At 53.8% G+C, this 18,627-nt stretch overlaps 1 protein-coding gene across 1 annotated transcript; it reads left to right on the top strand.

Moving 5' to 3' along the window:
* The first annotated feature begins 6,000 nt into the window (after window positions 1-6,000).
* On the top strand, window positions 6,001-16,463 carry GSS (glutathione synthetase). The gene is given in 13 exon segments (XM_054218267.1): window positions 6,001-6,374; window positions 8,032-8,177; window positions 9,649-9,724; window positions 10,279-10,418; window positions 10,580-10,696; window positions 11,169-11,249; window positions 12,416-12,493; window positions 13,777-13,843; window positions 14,506-14,700; window positions 14,880-14,961; window positions 15,267-15,456; window positions 16,192-16,267; window positions 16,269-16,463. Coding segments are annotated over 13 exon segments (1,425 nt in total). The 5' UTR covers window positions 6,001-6,245; the 3' UTR covers window positions 16,317-16,463.
* The last annotated feature ends 2,164 nt before the right edge of the window (window positions 16,464-18,627 follow it).

Genomic DNA, 18,627 nt, shown 5'->3' with positions numbered 1-18,627 from the left:
GCAGAAAGGCCTGGTGGAAAAGCTAAGGAAGTGAAATTACTTTGGGGGAAGAAATGACACTACCCGTTTATAAATAACCCGGGTTTCATTGATCTTTTAGATGCTCTCTTGGCAGAGAGTCCAATGTCATCGCTCCAGCAATGCAGACAATACTTGGGCATTGTTTTATTCTCAGTTACAGGGAAAAGGACAGCACCAGCTGCCTTTCTATCTTTAGCCCATGAGAGCACCCTTCAATTGTTCTGTACTTCAAACAATAGGCACACGTGTGGCGGGTTTAAGATTGCTGGCCTTACCAGAGCACTTCGCATAGAAATACGTCCTTAGAGACAATAGATTTCTTTCATGCCCAGGCTGAAGCTGGTATTTATACGACAGAGAAGCCAGGGTGCAAGAGCTCTGCCTTGTTTTTCTTGCGCATGATGGGCCAGCGAGAGGTTTGGCTCCCCGGGGAGCCCTCTGAACTCTCTTCCACAAAAATAGCCCCATTGTTCTCTCTTTCTTTGGCTGGTGCCGAACATCACATCATCCCCTCCGCTCGCGGGGTCAAGTTAATGGCTTCGGTACTACTACTCTATTGTGAAACCGAGTTTCTGCATCAATGCACGAATATCCTGAGATACAACATAGTTGGCCAAAACCTCAGACTTGGCTAAGTTGGTTTCTTTGCGGCTGGAAGAGCAAAGGATGTATTTTTTTTTTTTTGCCCCCGTTATAGGGTACCAGGGGAAGTGAGTGTGCCCGCGTGCGGCTGATGAGCAATTCTTTGAAGGCACGGATGGGCAGCCAGGCACCCAGCTCCACAACCGGCCCGTCAGCTGCAGTGTATCAAATGCCCGTGCATAACTCGGCAGCGTCGTGGGCAAACGATCTCCTCGCTTTCTGGTGGCTCCGCCGGTGCCCTCGGTGCTGGGCTCCCTCTGTCCCGCACGGCTGGGGGACCAGGAGCATCCCAGCTGCGGGATGTGGCTGCGGGGGGGACGTACCCGCCGCAAAGCCCCCGTTCACACGTCAGTCTCCGATGAGGGAGAAAAGCAGGGTCATGCCAGAACTATTCATTCCCCCGCTTCGTTGCGGCCGATGTTGTATTGAGTTTCAATTGTCTGAGCCCTGGGCAGCCTTTGAAAGGGGACGCGACATCCCAAAGCCACAAAGCTCATCTTTGAAGGCTCTTTAACAGCTAGAGGAGAGGTTTACAAGTATAAAGTGCTTTTCTTTAAACTTTGTGGGACTCTATTTTTAGCAAATAAAGATAATGTCCCAGTTGCTGTTGTTCATCTTTTGTTGCACGTAACATGCCAAGTACTTACCATGTCTGCCATATTTTTTTATCATTTAACCTTCTCTGAGCTGCATTGCGGCTCTCTTACGCTGTAGCCGAGATTATGGGCTATCTGCATGTAGAAATCCTCCCCAGGCAACTGGATTACTTTGAAAAGATCTCATTCTCCAGACTGAATTTGGAAAAGAGAAAGAAATGGCAAGTCACAGCTCTCTTTAAAAAAGGCTTTTCCCAGTCTGAGCAGGGTGCATTCATTCTGGGAACTCCCAAGGACAGGGCAGCACCTTTTTCCAACTTTTTGCGGTGAAACCGGACCATTTTTTGCAACATTTTGCTTAGAAACTCAAGCTTTTTATGCCTTTTCTCAGACTTTCAGAGCAAACAGAGAGGAAGGAGGACTCAGAACCCTGCCAGGATCAAGGATTAAGAGGAGAAATTCTTCTGTTTGAGTAAACTCTGTCCTTCTGCATAGTCATTAAAACTCTTGGACTTTGTTCCTCACTTCCATCCCTCACGGGCAAACAGCCCTTGCCCCGTGGTGGCATCTGAGCAGGCTCCCGGCACAGGGCAGTTTTCCAGGAAGACAAGGCCGGATCACCAGTCCAATTCACAGCCTGGACCTGTATTAATTAAGGCGTGAATCCACAGCTATCGATTAAAGGGACGACAGAGAGGAAAAAGAGAGCAGGACTCCCAAGTCCAGAAAAGAGACAAGGTGGGTGCGTTAGAGAGCTATAATCACAGAGCTTTATTTGAGAGACAGATCTCTAAAAGCAGAGGTAAGACGCTTGCAGCGACCTGAACGAGTCCTGGCACTGGTAAAGGATAAAGAGATGGTGGTCTCTCAGCTTGGTCCGGCCACTGGTGATGACCCATGTGGGGAGGGTGACCGAGTGTAACAACAGGCATTCCCAGTGCTTGCTGGAGGAACCTCTCCCCCATGGGCTGCAGGAACCTCTCCATCACGGTCAGACACGTCCCAGGGTCGGGGGCTGCCTTTACACCCCCCTCTTAATGCATCCCACTGCGGGGTGCCCCTGCCTGGGGCTTTCCCTTGCTGCTCCAGGGTGAGGGCATGAGCAGCACCTGAGTGAGCACAGCATGCTCCTCAGCTGTCATGTTCTAGGTTAATATATGTGTATGTATGTATATATAAACGGTCTAAATCCACCCACAGCCTCTCCGCAGGTTAGATGGGTTGAAGATTCTCCAGCACAGACGGGGTCCGGGGTGAAGGGCTTGTTCAAAGTCATCAGCAAGTCAGTGGCCAAGCAAGGAAAGGTCCTCATCTTCCTCCCACGCAATCCAGCAACGCATCGTACAGCCCTGGGACAGGTCACCAAGGAGATGAAACCAATGGAAACCAAGGTTTCCATACTGGGAGGTTTTCAGGGCTTGGCTAAGTGAAGCCACAGCTGCTCTGACCTCATGCTAGGGATTGTCCCACTGTGAGCAGGAGGTTGGGTTAGAGACCAGCCCCTTCCCTCTCCCATTCCCTGACAGGAGGAAATCATAGAATCATCGAATTGCCTAGGCTGGAAGGGACCTAGATCTAGTCCAACCATCAATCTAACTCCGTAGAGCAGACAGAAAGAATGAGAATCTGCAGGGCAGCACACTGGCATCAATGAAATAATTCAAAATTTCCCAGTTTTGTGATTGCAGGATCTGAGCATCACACATGGATATACTCGCTCCACTCCCAAAGCTGCATTAGTGAAAAATTAAGTCCGAATAAAGACGCAGATCTGAGGCTGGCGTTCAGCCGTTGTTCTGTTGGCTGCACACACGCAGCGCACAACCCGCTCTTCACCAGCAATCGACGACTTCTAACGTTCATTAACGCAGGTCGCAAACCAAGCCCAGCCCCACTGCTTTTGTTGGAGCCTCACCGTTATATCCTAAATGCACTGTGAAAATTCTTTAAGTAATTATATTACTCCAGTAGGTACACAAATGTGTGCCTTGTGATGACAATAAACCTTTTTTCTAGTTATGCTGTTGTGTTGATGGTACCTTACTGGCAAACGTGTTAGGGTTTTTTCATTTTATTACACTTTTTGTAAGGGCAGAGCAAGTTAGGACTGACGGCTCCTTTGTATATTTAAACAAAAAAAAGTAGAAAGGCCCTGGTTTGGTTTGGATTTATTTACACATAAACAAATTTTAGGTGTTCCTAACACAGACACGTTCCTGCAGAAATAACCCTCTTGATTTGTCATGCTCATGCTGCCATTTCGAGCCCTATTACTGGGAAATGAACGTCCTGCAAGTACATGAAACTGCTCTGAAATCTGAGATTTACCAGATGTACTCGACTGAAGCGGCACAGAATGGCCCCCAGCCTCGGATCTGTCCGAAATGAGAGCAACCCTATCTCCTGATGGATCGGGAAAAGGGAGCGCAAACACACATCTAAAGTGGGAGAAAAATATCAGCTTGCATTACGCCGCAGGGCGTCCCAGAGACAGACGAGGACCCGGGAGCGCCTCCCCACCACGGCACGGCACGGCACTTGGCCAGGGACATCCCCATGGGGACAACAACCTCTCTGGGAACAATGGGGGCACATCTGCGATGGGGGCTGCAGCGAGGTACCCCCAGCCACCCCCATTTCTAGGTCCCATCAGTGCTGTGCAGCAAAGGGATGTGGGCAATGAAGATACTGAAGAAATGGAAAACATGAAGATATTTCCGACATCGGTTCAGTCTGGGCTCTTTAATTTCCAAAGCCAGGCTTGCAGCTCCTCTGCCTTCCCCTGCCCACGAAGGGTGAGCTCCCGTGAAGGCAACAGATGATGCAGCTCCAGTGCATGAGAAAGTGCCGATGAGTTAACAGGAAGATGTTTTCCATTGCTTTTGGCTCATGGCAGCCTCAGAAATCATGTTGGGAACTTGCAGTAGGCACTTGGGGGGAGGTTCGCAGTAAACCAAGGTCCAACTTAACTTACACATTCTCCATGGCGAAACACCACAACACCCTAGGAAAGGCAAGGCAGAGCAGGACCAAGCTGGCCTGCCCAGCTCCTTGGGACTGCCTTTCGGCTTGATGGGTCCCTCAAAGCTGGGATCATTTCAAATTAATTGGAGAGCATCAAATGGAGCTGGGGTGGTGCTTTGGCTGTCCTCCCTCGGAGCCTCTCCCTCCTGTGGGAAACGCAGAGGTTTGCAAGATCTCACTTTTGTGCATCTGCGAGGACGCTGGCGGTCACCCCAAAGTTAGGCTTGAGCACCACGGGTTCCCTGGAAGGGCAGAGTCACTGTGGTGGCCCCTTCAGGGGCTGGGGGTCTCCTGGGGGACCGTGGTGGCAGCCCCGCATGCCCAGCTGCACCCAGGCAATAAGATGGAGTTGTTCCAATATCGGTTCAGTTCAGGTGCTTTTATTTCCCAGAAGATAAATTGCTGGACCACTGATTTTTCCATACGAGTGGGGTGTGACTGACAGGGGACAGTCTCTCGGGCTGGAGAGCTGGGGGCTTTCATCACCAGAGGACAAAATCCTTCCTGGGGTGAACACCTTGGCTGAGCAACCCCAAAATGACCAAAAGTCTTCAGATGTTGGCTAAATCCTGTAGACACAACAGCTTTTGGAGGTATCTCTTTTAGACTCTTGGTTGGACTCGATGATCTGAAAGGTCCCTTCCAACCCAGACAATTCTGATTCTATGATACTGCCGGGTATTTTGTGATGGATTCAGCAGCAGCAGCAGATGGTCATCGGTCATCACCACCTGTACTTTGTTCCCAGAGAGCAGCACCACCCCAGCCGAGTCACACAGTCCTGGGCCTTTCTCCCACTGCCTTCTCCAAGAGGACACCAATCCTCAGGCCCACACCAGTGGGAAGACCACTGGCATCACAGCAGGCGGGGAAACGTGCTCACTCACATCAGGAGAGTGTTTCTATCCAGCACAACGAGATCTATCCCAAGAAACCCATAAAATTATTGATCCCTGATATTCAGACAAGACGTGATCTCATCAAGTGTTGGAGAACGTCCCTAGCAAGCCCCTACTTGTTCCTCGGGCTGCAGGTGAGGTCGAGGCCCGGTGCCCGCCTCACTTTGGTGGCCGCAGTGATGTCACGCAGCCCTTGCTCCCAGCAGGAGCAACCAAACCCAACGCCAACTTCCACACCGTGCGCCCCCGGCCATGGCACCTATGACGCCGACGGGGGGAAGCCCTGCTCCACTCCTTCCCCGGGGGTCCCGCAGCCTGCCACACACCGGGGGGACACCCTGGGCACCTCCGCCAAGGCTCTCCTGGAGACGTGGGCATCCCTTCATGGGGCATGATGTCATTATTGCTGATAATGACCTGAAGGGCCCAAAACTTTTCCCTCTGTGGGTTAGCACCGGCGCCCCCGGCAGCCAGCACCCTCGTCGCCCCCTCCCCGAGCCCCACGGGACGCCCCGAGCCCCCGCTGGCGCGCTCCCGCCCACCTGACGTCACGCCACATGACGTCACACCCCCCGTGACGCAGTACGGCGCCGGGGTCTCCACGCCCAGGCGCACGCGCGCTCTCCGCTCCTCGCGCGGCCCCTTCCCCCCCCACTTCGCCCCCAGGCAGCCGCAGCGGCACGCGGTGGTGCCGCCCGCCCCGCGCTGATAGGTCAGTTGAGCTGCCAATCCATAGGTGGGGCGGGGCGAGGGCGGGAGGCCTGTCCAATCGCCTGGCGGCGGGCGGGGCGGGCCCGAGCGGCGCGGAGCAGGTAGGGGTGGCGGGGCTGGGCCCGGGGCTCGGCTCAGAGAGGGGCCGGGGTCATCCCGATCCCGCTGCCAGGCTGGGCCCTGGCTGACGAGGGCGTGTGGCGGCCCGGCCCTGCGCAGGCCGGAGCCCTGCAGCGCCGCGGGGGTCCCGCACAGGCCTTGCTGAGCTCGGGCGCTCGGCCCAACCCAGCCCGGGCGGGAAGGGCCCCGGGGGCCAAGTGCGTGACTCTGCTCTGCCTCCTCAGCGGGAGCCATGGCTGCGCCGTGGGGGGACGTCCTGCGGAACGAGGCGGCCGTGCAGGAGGCGGCGCGGGTGGCCGTGGACGCGGCGCTGCTGGCGGGCGTGCTGATGCGGACCGAGGGCGAGCCCAACGCCTCGGATGTAAGCGGCGGAGCGGGGTCACGGGAGGCGTTCGGTCCTGGCCGGGGTGTGAGTCAGCAAAGGGAGAGGAGCCCGGGGAGGAGCCGGCCGCCATCCCAGGGTCAAGGCGCAGTGCTTTGCCGTGAGCGCCTGGCTGCAGCCCAGCCGGGGGGCTGTAACCCACACCCCATCCTGCTGATAAGTGCATCGCCCCGAGAGACAACCCTGCGATACAGTTCCCCTTTCCCAAGGGTAGGGATAAATCTGGAAAAGTCTGGGAAATTGCCAGGAGCCAGCCCTGCGTGTCTGTGTTGGTGGGAGTTCTCCACGGAGACCTTATAGTGGCCTTCCAGTCCCTGAAGGGCGCCTACAAGGAAGCTGGGGAGGGGCTGTTTGCAAGGGCATGTAGCGATAGGACATGGGGCAATGGTTTTAAACTAGAGCAGGGCAGGTTTAGATTAGGCGTTAGGAAGAAGCACTTTACACTGAGGGTGGTGACACACTGGCCCAAGTTGCCCAGAGAGGGGGTGGAGGCCCCATCCCTGGAGACATTCAAGGCCAGGCTTGATGAGGCTCTGAGCAACCTGATCTAGTTAAAGGTGTCCCTGCTTACTGCAGGGGGGTTGGATTAGATGACCTTTAAAGGTCCCTTCCAACTGAACATATTCTATGATCCCTCTCCCAGCCTCTCACCACCCATATGATCCTTCGAATGAGGGCAGCACCCCTCTCAGGAAGGCCTCTCTTTTTGACGTGCTCCCAGCTACAAGTCAGCCTTTGCTCCGTACCTGGGACAAAGTGATGGGGACAGGGGTGGCCAACACATGGGATTACCTCTGGTGAATCTCTGGCAGCTGGCGGGGGTGCTTATGGGGGGCTCAGGCTGTTGGAGGGGGATGCCATGAGGTGTCTCAGAGGAAGAAGTACCCCAGTGCAAGAGGGGTGGGACACCATTGGGGATGGGTCTCTGCAGAGCCTGGGGCTAAGCAGGCAGCTGTGCTTGGAGCTGGCAGAGGTACAAGGAGGGAGGTCTCCACCACGGGGGCTGCTCCTTGGTGTCAGCCCCTGGTCACGTTAGGGCCCTGAGGGAACCTCAAAGGGTGAGAGGAAGAGGGAGCCTGGGAGGAGAGGCCAAACACACTGCCAGTGTCCCTTGGCTCATGCAAAAATCAAAGTGAATCGGGTACTTCACACTGATGTAATAATATTTTGGCTTTGAGGATGGCTCTGTGCCTGAGCTGTGGGGTGAGCCAGGGGTCCGGAGTCACCCCTGGCACTCAGTGGGCAGGGATCAAAGGAATTTTTGATGGCCAAAACCCAGGACTGGCAAATTCACCTTTTCTCTGAAGCTGCGGCATTTTGGAGACGGTGCTCTGCACTTAAGGTGGAAATAGCATCCTTCAGAGGGAAGCACTCATCTCTGGAGCAGCTGCTTCTGCCTCCTCAGCACCCCACGGATGGCTCTTAAAAGTAAATCCCTCAAAAGTCAGGGGTCAGCAGGGATGAGGCCGTGTGTCTGTCCAGGGTGCACTGAAGGGGCCTGAGGATGGCATGACGTTCAGCCAAGCAGAGGAAGCCCCTTTTTAGCCCCACTTAAACTGCATAGTCCAGGGTGGGTTTCCAGCCCTGTGGACCCTTGTGTCAAGACCTGACTTTGCTGCTGCATTCTTGTTTGCAGGTGGTGAATTACGCTCCCTTCACACTGCTCCCATCTGCAGTACCAAGTGCCCTGTTTGAACAAGCGTATGCTGTTCAGCAAGATTTTAACCTGCTGGTGGATGCTATTAGCCAAAACAAAGAATTCCTGGAGCATACTCTGGCCAGGTAACTTTCTTGCATGTTGCATTTTAATGACACATTTTAAATGTGAGCTATTTATCACCCCTCAGGCGTTCCTACCTTCCGTCTGTTCATCTCCTTCAAGCTGAGGCAGGCACTTCTGGCCTCTGTCTCCTTTGCTGCATTATTTGTCCTAACACTAATTTCTATGAAGTCTCTATGTTTTGATGTCTCCTTGGGCTTCAGAAGATGGAACTTCTGGCCAAGAGTCAGCTCCCTGCGGTGATCTTCAATTTTGCCACTTTTACAAATGAAAGCTTGTGAATTCTTACTTGTGAGCTTGTTGGCCTTAAATTCAAATTGCTGGAGGCTTCTTTGAGTCCTAGATTTAGTAGTTAGTTTTGGTCTTGTTTTGCATTTGCCTGTGGCTATCTGATAACCACCAGCTCTGCTGCCTGCCCTCAGTTCTGAAGACAAGGTGTTCGTTTCTTCCCCCACACCTACCTCTGATCGGTCACCCTGTGTCCCCTGCTTTCCCAGTCATGCTGGGAAGGTGACCTGCAAACTCTGGGTGCTGGAGGACTGGTTGGCTCTGGCTCGTGAGCTCTTCTGGGTTTATCTGTGGCTGTTCCCCTGTGCTGGAGCGACCATCCCTGACTGTGGACCCATGATCTGTAGGGCTGATGCTTCCACAAAATTCATCTCCCTTCCTGCTGGCCATTCTGCCTGTCTGCGCAGGTGCTGGTGGCTTTCTGACACTGGGACAGAGCAAAGGAGACTATTTCCAGCCTCATTCTTGTTTTGCTAAAGCCTGACCTCTCAGAGCTGTTTTAATGCTTGCGCCTGTTCCAGAGCTGCCTACAAGCAGAGCTTGTGTGGGCACGTTTATACCTGCGGTTAAGGAACACAGCGCCTGGGGCTTGTGTGCGCTCGCCTGCCTGCCCTGTGCCGTCTCCTGCGCAGTGTCTCAGGGCAGCTCCTGGGAGGTGCTGCTCACAATTGGCTCCGGAATTTGGGACCCTGAAGAAATGCCAGACCTACTCCAGCTGGGCCACTGAAGTGCTTGGCGCCACACTGCACGGGATTTAGAGCCCAACAGAACAGGGGGAATTTGATGAAGCTCCTGAAGCTTCTTCTGTGAACTGTGTGTGCAGGCACAGAGAGACTTCTGACTTCTGTCCTGTATCTGCAGAATTCCTCTGCATTTTTTTTGCTTTTGCTTGTTGTGTCTCTCTGCCCTGCGTATGAAAGTCACTTCTGCACAGTGGTGCTTATTGTAGAGTGGCTGTGCTGAGCAAACTGCATTTGTGTTATGGTTATGTGCTGTGGCCTTTGATGAAGAGTGTGTTCGTGGTGAGATACTTAACAGTGCTCTAGGACTTGGTCTAGCCACAGACCTGCTATTTGTGCTGGAGAACGTCCCTGGTAAGATTCTTTTTTTTTCTGGAGAGGAATTCATTTTCTTGTTCCCCTTTGACGGTGTAAGGGGGTTGATCTGGTCTTTCTTTCTCTCTAGCACCATCAAGGTAGATGACTTCACAGCTCGGCTCTTTGGAATCTACATGCAAGTTCTGGAGGAAGGCTTGGCTCAGGTACCTTGGCAGGAGACCCCAGCGGTCAGCAGCTGTGCCCCTTTACGGTGCGGTGGGTTTGCCTGGTCTCTGTCTGCAAGCTTGCTTGCTGCTGTGGGCTTTGAACTGTCCCATAGTCAGGCCGATTGCTCCCTACGCTACGATGTCTCGGTTACAGCCTGTGAGCTCAGGACCTTGCCCTCTTTGATGGTCATGCCCTTTGGTTAGCCCTGCTGGAAGCAGTGAGGCCTTGACTGGGAGGATTTAGTATGGTTTGCCTTTGTCCTGTAGGAGTCTCGGGAGAGTGCAAAGATGTGTGCTGTGTTGGGACCTGTGCCGGGCAGGCTGTCCCTGCAGAAGCTCTTTTGCTGTCATGAGTGTTGCTGACTCCTCTGGAATATTGAGGAGGGCTGTGGGCACTGAGCAAGGGCCAAAGCACCCACAGACATGTCTTGCAGAGGTTTTTATCAAAATGAAGGTGATTGGATCTGCCCCAGGATTTTGAAGTGAGGTTATCAAAGGGATTTGCAGTTAAAGGCAGCGGGAGAACCCACTTCACCTCCCCTCTGTTTCAGTCTGTGTTTTTAGGCATAAACCGCTCTGATTACATGTTTGACCGTGGGGTAGATGGGACACCAGCTCTGAAGCAGATAGAAATAAACACCATTGCTGCCAGCTTCGGAGGCCTTACCTCCCGCACTGTGGCGGTCCATGGGTAAGGGAGCATCTCTGGCCCGCGCTGCCAGGCGCTGCAGCGGCTGTACTGTGTGGCCTGCTGCGCTCCTTGTCTTTGCGTGCTCTCCAAACTCCTGTTCCCTAGATCTGGTGGGGTGCTGTCCTGGCACTTACGGCTTCTGGGTTTTTTTTGTTCCCTAGGCAGGTGTTGAAAGTGCTGGGAAAATCTAAGGAGGCATCACGCCTGCTGCCCAACAACCCATCGAAAGGGCTTGCCTTGGGTATTGCGAAAGCCTGGGAGCTCTACGGTTCACCAAGGTAAGGGAGGAGAGAGGAGGTGCTGAAGGCTGGTTTATCTTGTCTCCCTCGGGCATGCAAGTATTTGGGTTTGAAATTGCACTTTCTGAAAGATGCTGGTTTGCTGGACAAGCTGCTCTCAAAAAGCATGTGGCACCCTGGGGAGAGGAGTGTGGTTGTCTTAGTGTGCAAGGCTGCTGTGTTGCAAAGGCAGAGATGTGCAGAGGGACCCTTGAGGAGTTGTGTGGTTCAGCAACCCTGCATAGACCTTGTTTTTCCTCCTGCCTTTTCCCTTTGTGATTATGCCCCATGCTGGTTTGTTAATGTCATGGGATCAGTACTGCTGTCTGTTTGCATGCTGACCCTTAGAAACACTGGAAAACACCAAGCAGGAGCAGTGCAGGAAGCCTGAATCACAGAGATCAAAAGTTGGTGATCCTGGGTGCTTGTAGAATGTTTCAGGGTTTAATGATGTTCTTGGTATCTCTTCCAGTGCTGTGGTGATGTTTCTGGTGGAGGAAGTCCAAAGGAACATTTTTGATCAGCGATGTGTAGAAAATGAGCTTTGGAACAGGTAAAGATTGACTTTTCCTGGGATGGGAAAGGGAGGAGATGGTACAGTTTTGGAAAAGGGAAGCAGAATGAACTGCTGCTGGGTTGTGGTGTTTCCCTCAAGGCAGCTTGTGGGGCGTCTCCAGGCTCTCCAGCGGGCATGGAGTGGTGGGGGGAGTGTAGGAGCAGGTCATGGAAAGATGGGGGTGTGCAGAATCTGTTTGCTTTTTACTTTGTCACCTACTCAAGGGTAAAGTCCAAACACTTGATCATTTCTGAGACTGTGAGAGGGCATGTCTTGGTATGTAATGGGGCAGCCTTTATCTTGGACTTATCTCCGTGGTCTGTTAGGCAGCTGTCTTCAGCGTTCCTTCGGTGGCCTCCTGCCTAGTCTCACGCCCACCTTTGTCTTCACACCGAGCTCCCAAAGCCTCTCACCAGCTCTTTGCTGTAAATACCAACAGCCATCAAAGCCTCTGGTCTCCAGGGCTGATTCCTTGCTGATTTTGTGCCTGCGTAGTCCTCCGAGCTGCACCAGTGGTAGCATTGCTGCGGGCCAAGTCTCTTAGATGACAATAAGGAGCAGAGCGGGATTATTGAGGGTCCTGCTTGGTCTCTGATTTGGGATTGGGCACAGGGTATTTCATAAAAACTTAATTAACGAAGCTTTACGGAGTAAAGGACTCGGGAGAAGGAGGTGTTTTCATAAGTTGTAGCCTTGAGCCTGTGCTGGTGCGGTGGGAGGCGTATGGCATCGCCTCTCCAGGTCAGCAAGTCCACACTGCCGCTGTGTGGAGGAAAGGCTATAAAGCGTGAAGGAGGTAAAACATGCAGAAAGTTGCTCTGCAGCTCTTGGCTTTGAAGCCAACAGTGAGTGAATCTGTTGTGTAGAGAGAAAAAAAACCCCAAATACTGACTTCTCTTAGAAACACTTTAGGAGGTCAAGGGTATGGAGAAATCCAGGGTGCGTAGGCATGTGTTCTGCTTCCAACAGTAAAACATAGGACAGGCACTGAAGACAGGGACTGTTGTGGCCTGTAGGATTCCTCTGGCTCTGTAGTACAAAGCCTGAGGTTATTTGTGAAGGAGCCTGCAGATCCTCCTTGCTGAAGCCACTGACTCCACCTGTGATTGCTAGCTCAAGTAACTATGCCCAGCCTGGTGACTCTCCCACTCCTCTCTTAACAGGAATATTCGAGTCATCAGGAGGCGATTCAGAGATGTGTTTGAAAAGGGGTCTCTGGATGATGCCAGGAGGCTGTATATGTGAGTATGAGCCAAGGTGCGCGTTCCTGGCTGTGTGTTGGGCACACAGGGCTATAAATGGGAATTTTCAGCCAAAGCTGGTGGTATGTTTTGAGTGTAAATAGTGACTTTTTGGGAAAGTAGTTCTCATCAGTGCTCCAGGCTGCCGCATCTGCTTCCCCTTAGAGCTGAAATCGTTTTATTTTCACAGTGGTGAGATTTTTGCATACGCACATCAGTCCCTTACAGCTGGAAACATCATTTCCCTCCTTCAGGCTGCAGCCTTTAGACCTCTGCGGGATCTTTACTTCCTCCACATACATCTGCTGTGAACAGTCCTAGCTATTTCAGAGGCTTCCACAAAGACATTTCCTGTTTACCATTCACGTGATGCCCTGCCAGTGGGAGCTGGGCTGGGTTATTAGCGCTAGAGGAGGAAGCATTACATGTCCTTATGGTATCTCTTGCTTTTGAATGCACTCAGCATCTTGCCTGCTCCCCGTGGAGGTCAGGACATGCGGGTCGCAGACTCCAAGTGCTGGCAGTTGGTCCCAAGTGTGACGTTTGTCCTATTACCATGGTAATGTGCTTAGAGCTATACAAGCCTAAAGGAAGATATGGTTTCAGGCCAATGTTTTTTCTGTAGTTAGGATAATTTTTCCATGGTTTGACCTTTGGTGCCTCTGCTGTGTTTAATTAATGAATACTTTTGTCGTCGCCAGACAGTTAAGGGGAAAGTGTATCCACTGTACTTCCTCCAGAGCATCCTCTCCTCTTAATGATGAGTCCCTTTACAATTCCCTGGCCACGGCACAATTTGTGTGGCCAAAGCTTGGGGGTGTGATGCTATGGGTACGCTGACAGTCCTGCCCTGTCAGGATGTTCTGGTGCCTGGGCAGGTTGTTGAGTTGGTGTCCTGCCTTGAATTGCCACCGGAGAAGGACCCTGTTCCCTCCCAGCTTCAAGAATCTCCCAGGTCTGGCTCCTGGTGGCAAAAGCTGTTAAAAAAATTAGGTTCATACCTCCCTGATGGGCTGGGTGCCCGACTTTGGTTAGTCAGGGCAGAGGCCAGATGTCAGCTCCTTGTGTCTCAGGCCAGGGCAAGACAGCTGGGGCTCAGTGGAGAGGAGCCAGGGCTTGCAGTCCTCAGCTTTCTCTGGCGGAGACAGCCAGGAGCAGCCCAGGAGGCCAAGGAGAATGCTGTAACACATTCCCTGCCTGACCCCATCACAGCCTCTTTGGTGCTGGGGGCTTTCGAGCAGAGGCTGGCCTGGTTCTGTGAATGCTTCTGGTTTCTGTTCCAGGGACGGCCAGGAGGTAGCAGTGGTGTACTACAGAGAGGGCTACGTGCCAAAGAACTACGACCAGCAGGTCAGTACTGAGACCTCTGCTCCGAGAAGCCGCTCGCGCTGTGGCCTTGCCCAGTGGGTTTGAAATGCCCTGTGATCCCAGGGGCGTCTGTCCTGTCCTGGATGGGGTTAGTCCTGGGCAGTGTCGCTGATAGCACTGGGAAATTGTGGCTCTGCAGCACCTGTGGGTGTCCCTGGTGCTCAAGCAATAAGAAAAATGAGTGGCATTCTTCTCCAGTAACCACTCGTGGTGACCTCTTACTGCAGCAATGGATTGCTTCTGTAATATATGGGTTAACACAGGTATTGTGTTAATTGTGAATTGTTTGCACCTGCTTAAAGGGTTTAAACCTGATCTACAGATCACTTTCTGTCCTCTGCTAGGACTATTAGGCTGCAGGTGATAATAATACAGGCCAGATCCTGCTGTTGTCTGGAGGTGGCAGCACTGGACAAGCTGCGGAGTGGATGCAGGCGGAGTCTGTGGACTAACCTGGCTGCGCTGTTTCCAGAGGTGGTGGGAAATCCATGTATGCGTGTCTGCTTGTCACCGGAGTGCTATTCCCACCCACCATCCCTGCCAGGCAAATCATATGTCAATAACTGAACAGAAAGGAGTGGAGAAAACGTATATTTATTTTATTATTTTTTACTGATGGGATGGTTGCTCTCTTTCTGTCTCAGAACTGGGAGGCGCGATTGTTGCTGGAGAGATCGAGGGCAGTGAAGTGCCCTGACATTGCCACCCAACTGGCAGGCACCAAGAAGGTCCAGCAGGAGCTGAGCCAGCCAGGGACACTGGAGAAATTGCTTCCCGGACGTGCCGAGGCTGTCGCTCGAATAAGAGCAACGTTTGCTGGACTCTATTCCCTGGATGTGGTGAGTATGAGTGGGGTTGGAGCAGGAATGAACATGCAGGCATGTGTTTGGCCTGCATGATGTTTCTCTTTGGTTAAGAAGATGCGAAGGCTTTGTGGTGGTCCCTGGGGGGACCCTGTTGATCTTGCTCAGCCCCTGCTCCTCCCTGAGGCTTTGCTGTTGCCGTCCTTTCCTGTCAGGGCGAAGAGGGTGACAAGATAGCTGCCATGGCTATCGCTGACCCCGACCGGTTTGTGCTGAAGCCGCAGCGAGAAGGTGGAGGTACGAGCTGGAGCGGGTCTGTGTGGGTTTTCATTGCGGTTCGTGCTGTACCCGGGAGAGGCAGTAGCTCTGTGATGGCTCCCGGTCCCGTGCTGAGGGTATAAAAGTGGGGATGGCGTGGCTTATAGCTACTTGTAGCCGCGGGGACTAGTCATGGCAGTAAGGTGGTGCTGCTCCTGGACGAGTGGGGAGCCTAGGCAGCACATGGGGAGGCAGAAGCTGGGGCTGTTGGGGCTACCACCAGAGCTGGGGCCAGTGGCTTTTGCTGTGCTGGGAAGTGATTGACTTGCTGGTTTTATTGTCAGGGAACAACCTCTATGGTGAAGAGCTCAGGCAGGTTCTGGAGAAGATCAGAGACAGCCCTGAGAGAACCTCCTACATCTTGATGGATAAGATCAAACCACAGCCAGCAATGAATTACTTGCTGAGAGCCCACAGTCCCCTACAAGTGTCCGAGTGCATCTCGGAGCTCGGTATTTTTGGTGTCTACATCAGGTGAGAAATGTGCTTGTGTTACGGGGTGGTTGCCGGCACTCGGGTTGGGAGCATTGTCCCGTCTGTGCTGTCTGAGCACAGCAGCAGGGCAGGTATCTCTGGGGAGGCAGAGGTACAGGGGACAGAGGTGACTGTTCAGTCTCTGCCCCCATCAGCAGCTCTCAGCACTGTGTTCTGTACCTGCTGGCAACCGAGTTGTTGAAAAACAGCAGAGCTGGTGCTGGCGGTTACTGGTGTAACGGCCATGTGGAACTGGTGCTTCTCATCCCTGATTTCTGGGAGCACTTCTCAGGTTCTGGATGCAGCCACGTGCTTTCCTGAACCCTTGGCAATCTCAGAAATATCTGAACATGCAGTCGTGTTCAACCCTAAATAGCTCCTGCTTTTGTTTAAGACCCTCATAGCCCTATAGAAAAGTTTCCATAGCTTATATATTAAAGTCCTTCTCATACAATTTTGAAACAAATGTACTCTGGCAGCATTCGCAACCTGACACTGCCCATGTGTGGAGCAGTTGGACTGAAATAGCCCAGCTGGGAAAGGGCACTGTCGCTGGCAGGCACGGAACGGGCGCAGCTCTGCTGTCTGCAGGGACCTCTGCATTAGCCCTGGGGCTTTTGGATGCCGGTCACCTGCCCTGTGCTGTGGTGGGGAACATGAAGCGAATTGTCCAAGGTGAAAAGCCGTAAGCTTTCTGGCCTGCAGCTGCTCAGGTGCCCTTTTCTTTCTTTGCAGGCAGGGCGAGGAGATGGTGATGAACGAGGCTGCTGGCCACCTCCTGCGGACAAAGGCCATCGAGCACGCGGACGGCGGGGGTGGCGGCGGGGGTGGCGGTGCTGGACACTCCTTACCTGGTGTGAGGAGGCGATGCCTTGTTCCACCTGACCTCACGCTGCTGCTCCAAGAGCTGATCTGCCACGAGGATGTTCTCCTTAGGGTGCGCTTACCAAGGGCTGGTGTGCTGGGGACTGTGAGGAAGGACTGCGTGGACACGACTGCGCCAGGGCCCTGTGTGCCAGCCCCAGCTTCTCCTCTGCAACTCCTCCTGCAGGAAGAAGGGAGGCCCTTGCTCTGCCTGCTCAGGGGCCCCTGCCCCGTGCGTGTCCCAGCTGCAGCCTCCCAGCACTGGGTGTTCCTTGGGGTCTAGCTGGCGGGCGGGGGTGTGTACAGCCAAGCTGAAGGGTGAAGGATGAATGTGCCACAACAGGCACTCCTGCTGTTGCCAGTTTTGTGCTCCTTCATGCTGCACCTGATTTCTGGAGATGCAAAAACCCAAAGCCTGGGAACTGGGAGGAGAAAGGTAGATGTGGGATTTGTCCCAGTGCCTCAGTACTGCCCAGGTTAAAGGGGGAAGCCCAGTTCTACATGACTGTGGCCCCTCCAGCCCTCCTTCAATGCTCCTGCCCTGATTTCTACTGTTCTCTGTGCCTGAGGATCCTCACGGTTCCTGCACGAGGGGCAGCTGCCCTTGTTTCATTTGCCCAAGGGCCTCTTGCTTTTGCTTTGCCCAACTCCTGTTTTTATTGGCTTGGGTGCTCCCAAACGGCACCTCTGTGCTACGCGAGGCAGGCAGAGGTGCAGAATGCATCTGGCAGGCCCTGCCATCCCCATGGGAGAGCTGCACCGGCTCCCCCGTCTCCTCCAGCCTCGTCCAACAGATGCCCACGGGCTGGCACAAGAATCCCTCGATGGTGGTAGATCCCAGCGCGATGCTGAACTGGAGCCTCATGTCACAGCCCCTGTTGATAACCTTGTGCCAGTGCGTCACGCTGAGCGTTGTGCATCTGCAGCCCAAGAGTAACGTCAGGGAGCCCTGACCTGGGTCATGGTCCTGCTGGGATGTGGGGCGGGCCGAGACTGGGAGCGCTGTGGCAGGGAAGTGATGGAATTGCAGTTCCTAAGGGCTTTAATCTGGGACCAGCACCGGCGGGTGGTGAGATGCATCTCCCTCCAGGTTTTTTAGACTCTGTGGGAACGGTGCGGTGTTGGAGGGATGGAGGAGCGTGGACTCTCCATCCCATGGGCTTTGCCTCTTCCTCCAGCCCCTCTTCCTCCTCAGTCCAGCAGTTGAAGGCGGAATGCAGAAGATGCCCCTTTCCAGCGGTGCCCTGGTAAAGCACCCAGGCAGCCTCAGCTCTACTTTTTTTCTTTTTTTCTTTTAGCGATACCAGAGGGAAGCAGTGTAAAGCCAATTATTTCTGAATAATGAAAGTGCTGATTGACTGTGCCTGCACCCTGCCGGGCTCACTGCCACTGTCCCTGTGTGGTGGCACCGGGTGCTTCACTCACCACCTTGGAAAGAGTTCAGTTCTGTGAGCGTGACTGATTCTGGGATTCCTGGGTGGTGGTTTTGTTGCTGGGAGGGGGGTGGTGGTGGAGGGGGGGGTGATTACCCTCTGCCAGAGATTAAACTGTACGTTCAAAGCTGAACACTCTTCTTGTGCGAGGTTTGTCTGAGACTAGAGGTGAAGGGGAGGTGGCTGCCTCCTCCCTGGGCACGGTCCTTTCATGTACCTTCACACCAGGGACAGCCTAAAGCCGACCCAGCAGTTTCTGCTCTGCAGTGGTGGCCCAGTACAACTGGAGAGCTGCTGCGGTGAGGAGTCTCCACGAGAAAGCACCTTCAGCCTGGAGCCGTGAGTAGCAACAGCACAGGGTTACCCGCAGCGGTGAGGAGCAGGAGAGCACCGTAGCATGGCCCCGAGCTGCTGGTGAGGCTGAGCTGAAGGTGACACTGGGGACCAGCGAGTGGTGAGGCGGAGGCTGGTGGTATCCATCCCTGGGCCTGGCTGAGGACCTGGCCTGGAGGGGTGGGAAGGCAGCTGGCCATAGCCCTGAGCTTCCCTGGGTCCTCGTCTCCTCACGGTGGGCTTGATGACACCTTCCATGAGCTTTAGTGGGCCAGTGGTGGCTGGACACCAAAGAGAAACTGAGGCACAGGCTCCAGGCCTGGAATCAGAGCGCCTGCCCTTGCCCCGCTGCAGGGCAGCAGCACAGACTGAGTCACAACTCTTAAGTCCCAGTCCGTGAAAAAGCATCGTACTGGCAGTACCTGACCCCTCCCCACCCCAAAAACCCACCCCATTTACCAGCAATGGCTGAGCACCCCCAACTCCTCCAGACGCAACAGCAGACAGGCGCCTACAACCCACACACGCACTGTTAAGCCTA

This window comes from Rissa tridactyla, chromosome 12 (assembly GCF_028500815.1).
Source record: "Rissa tridactyla isolate bRisTri1 chromosome 12, bRisTri1.patW.cur.20221130, whole genome shotgun sequence".
NCBI classification, from domain to species: domain Eukaryota; kingdom Metazoa; phylum Chordata; class Aves; order Charadriiformes; family Laridae; genus Rissa; species Rissa tridactyla.
This window is presented reverse-complemented; position numbering and strand designations above follow the sequence as displayed.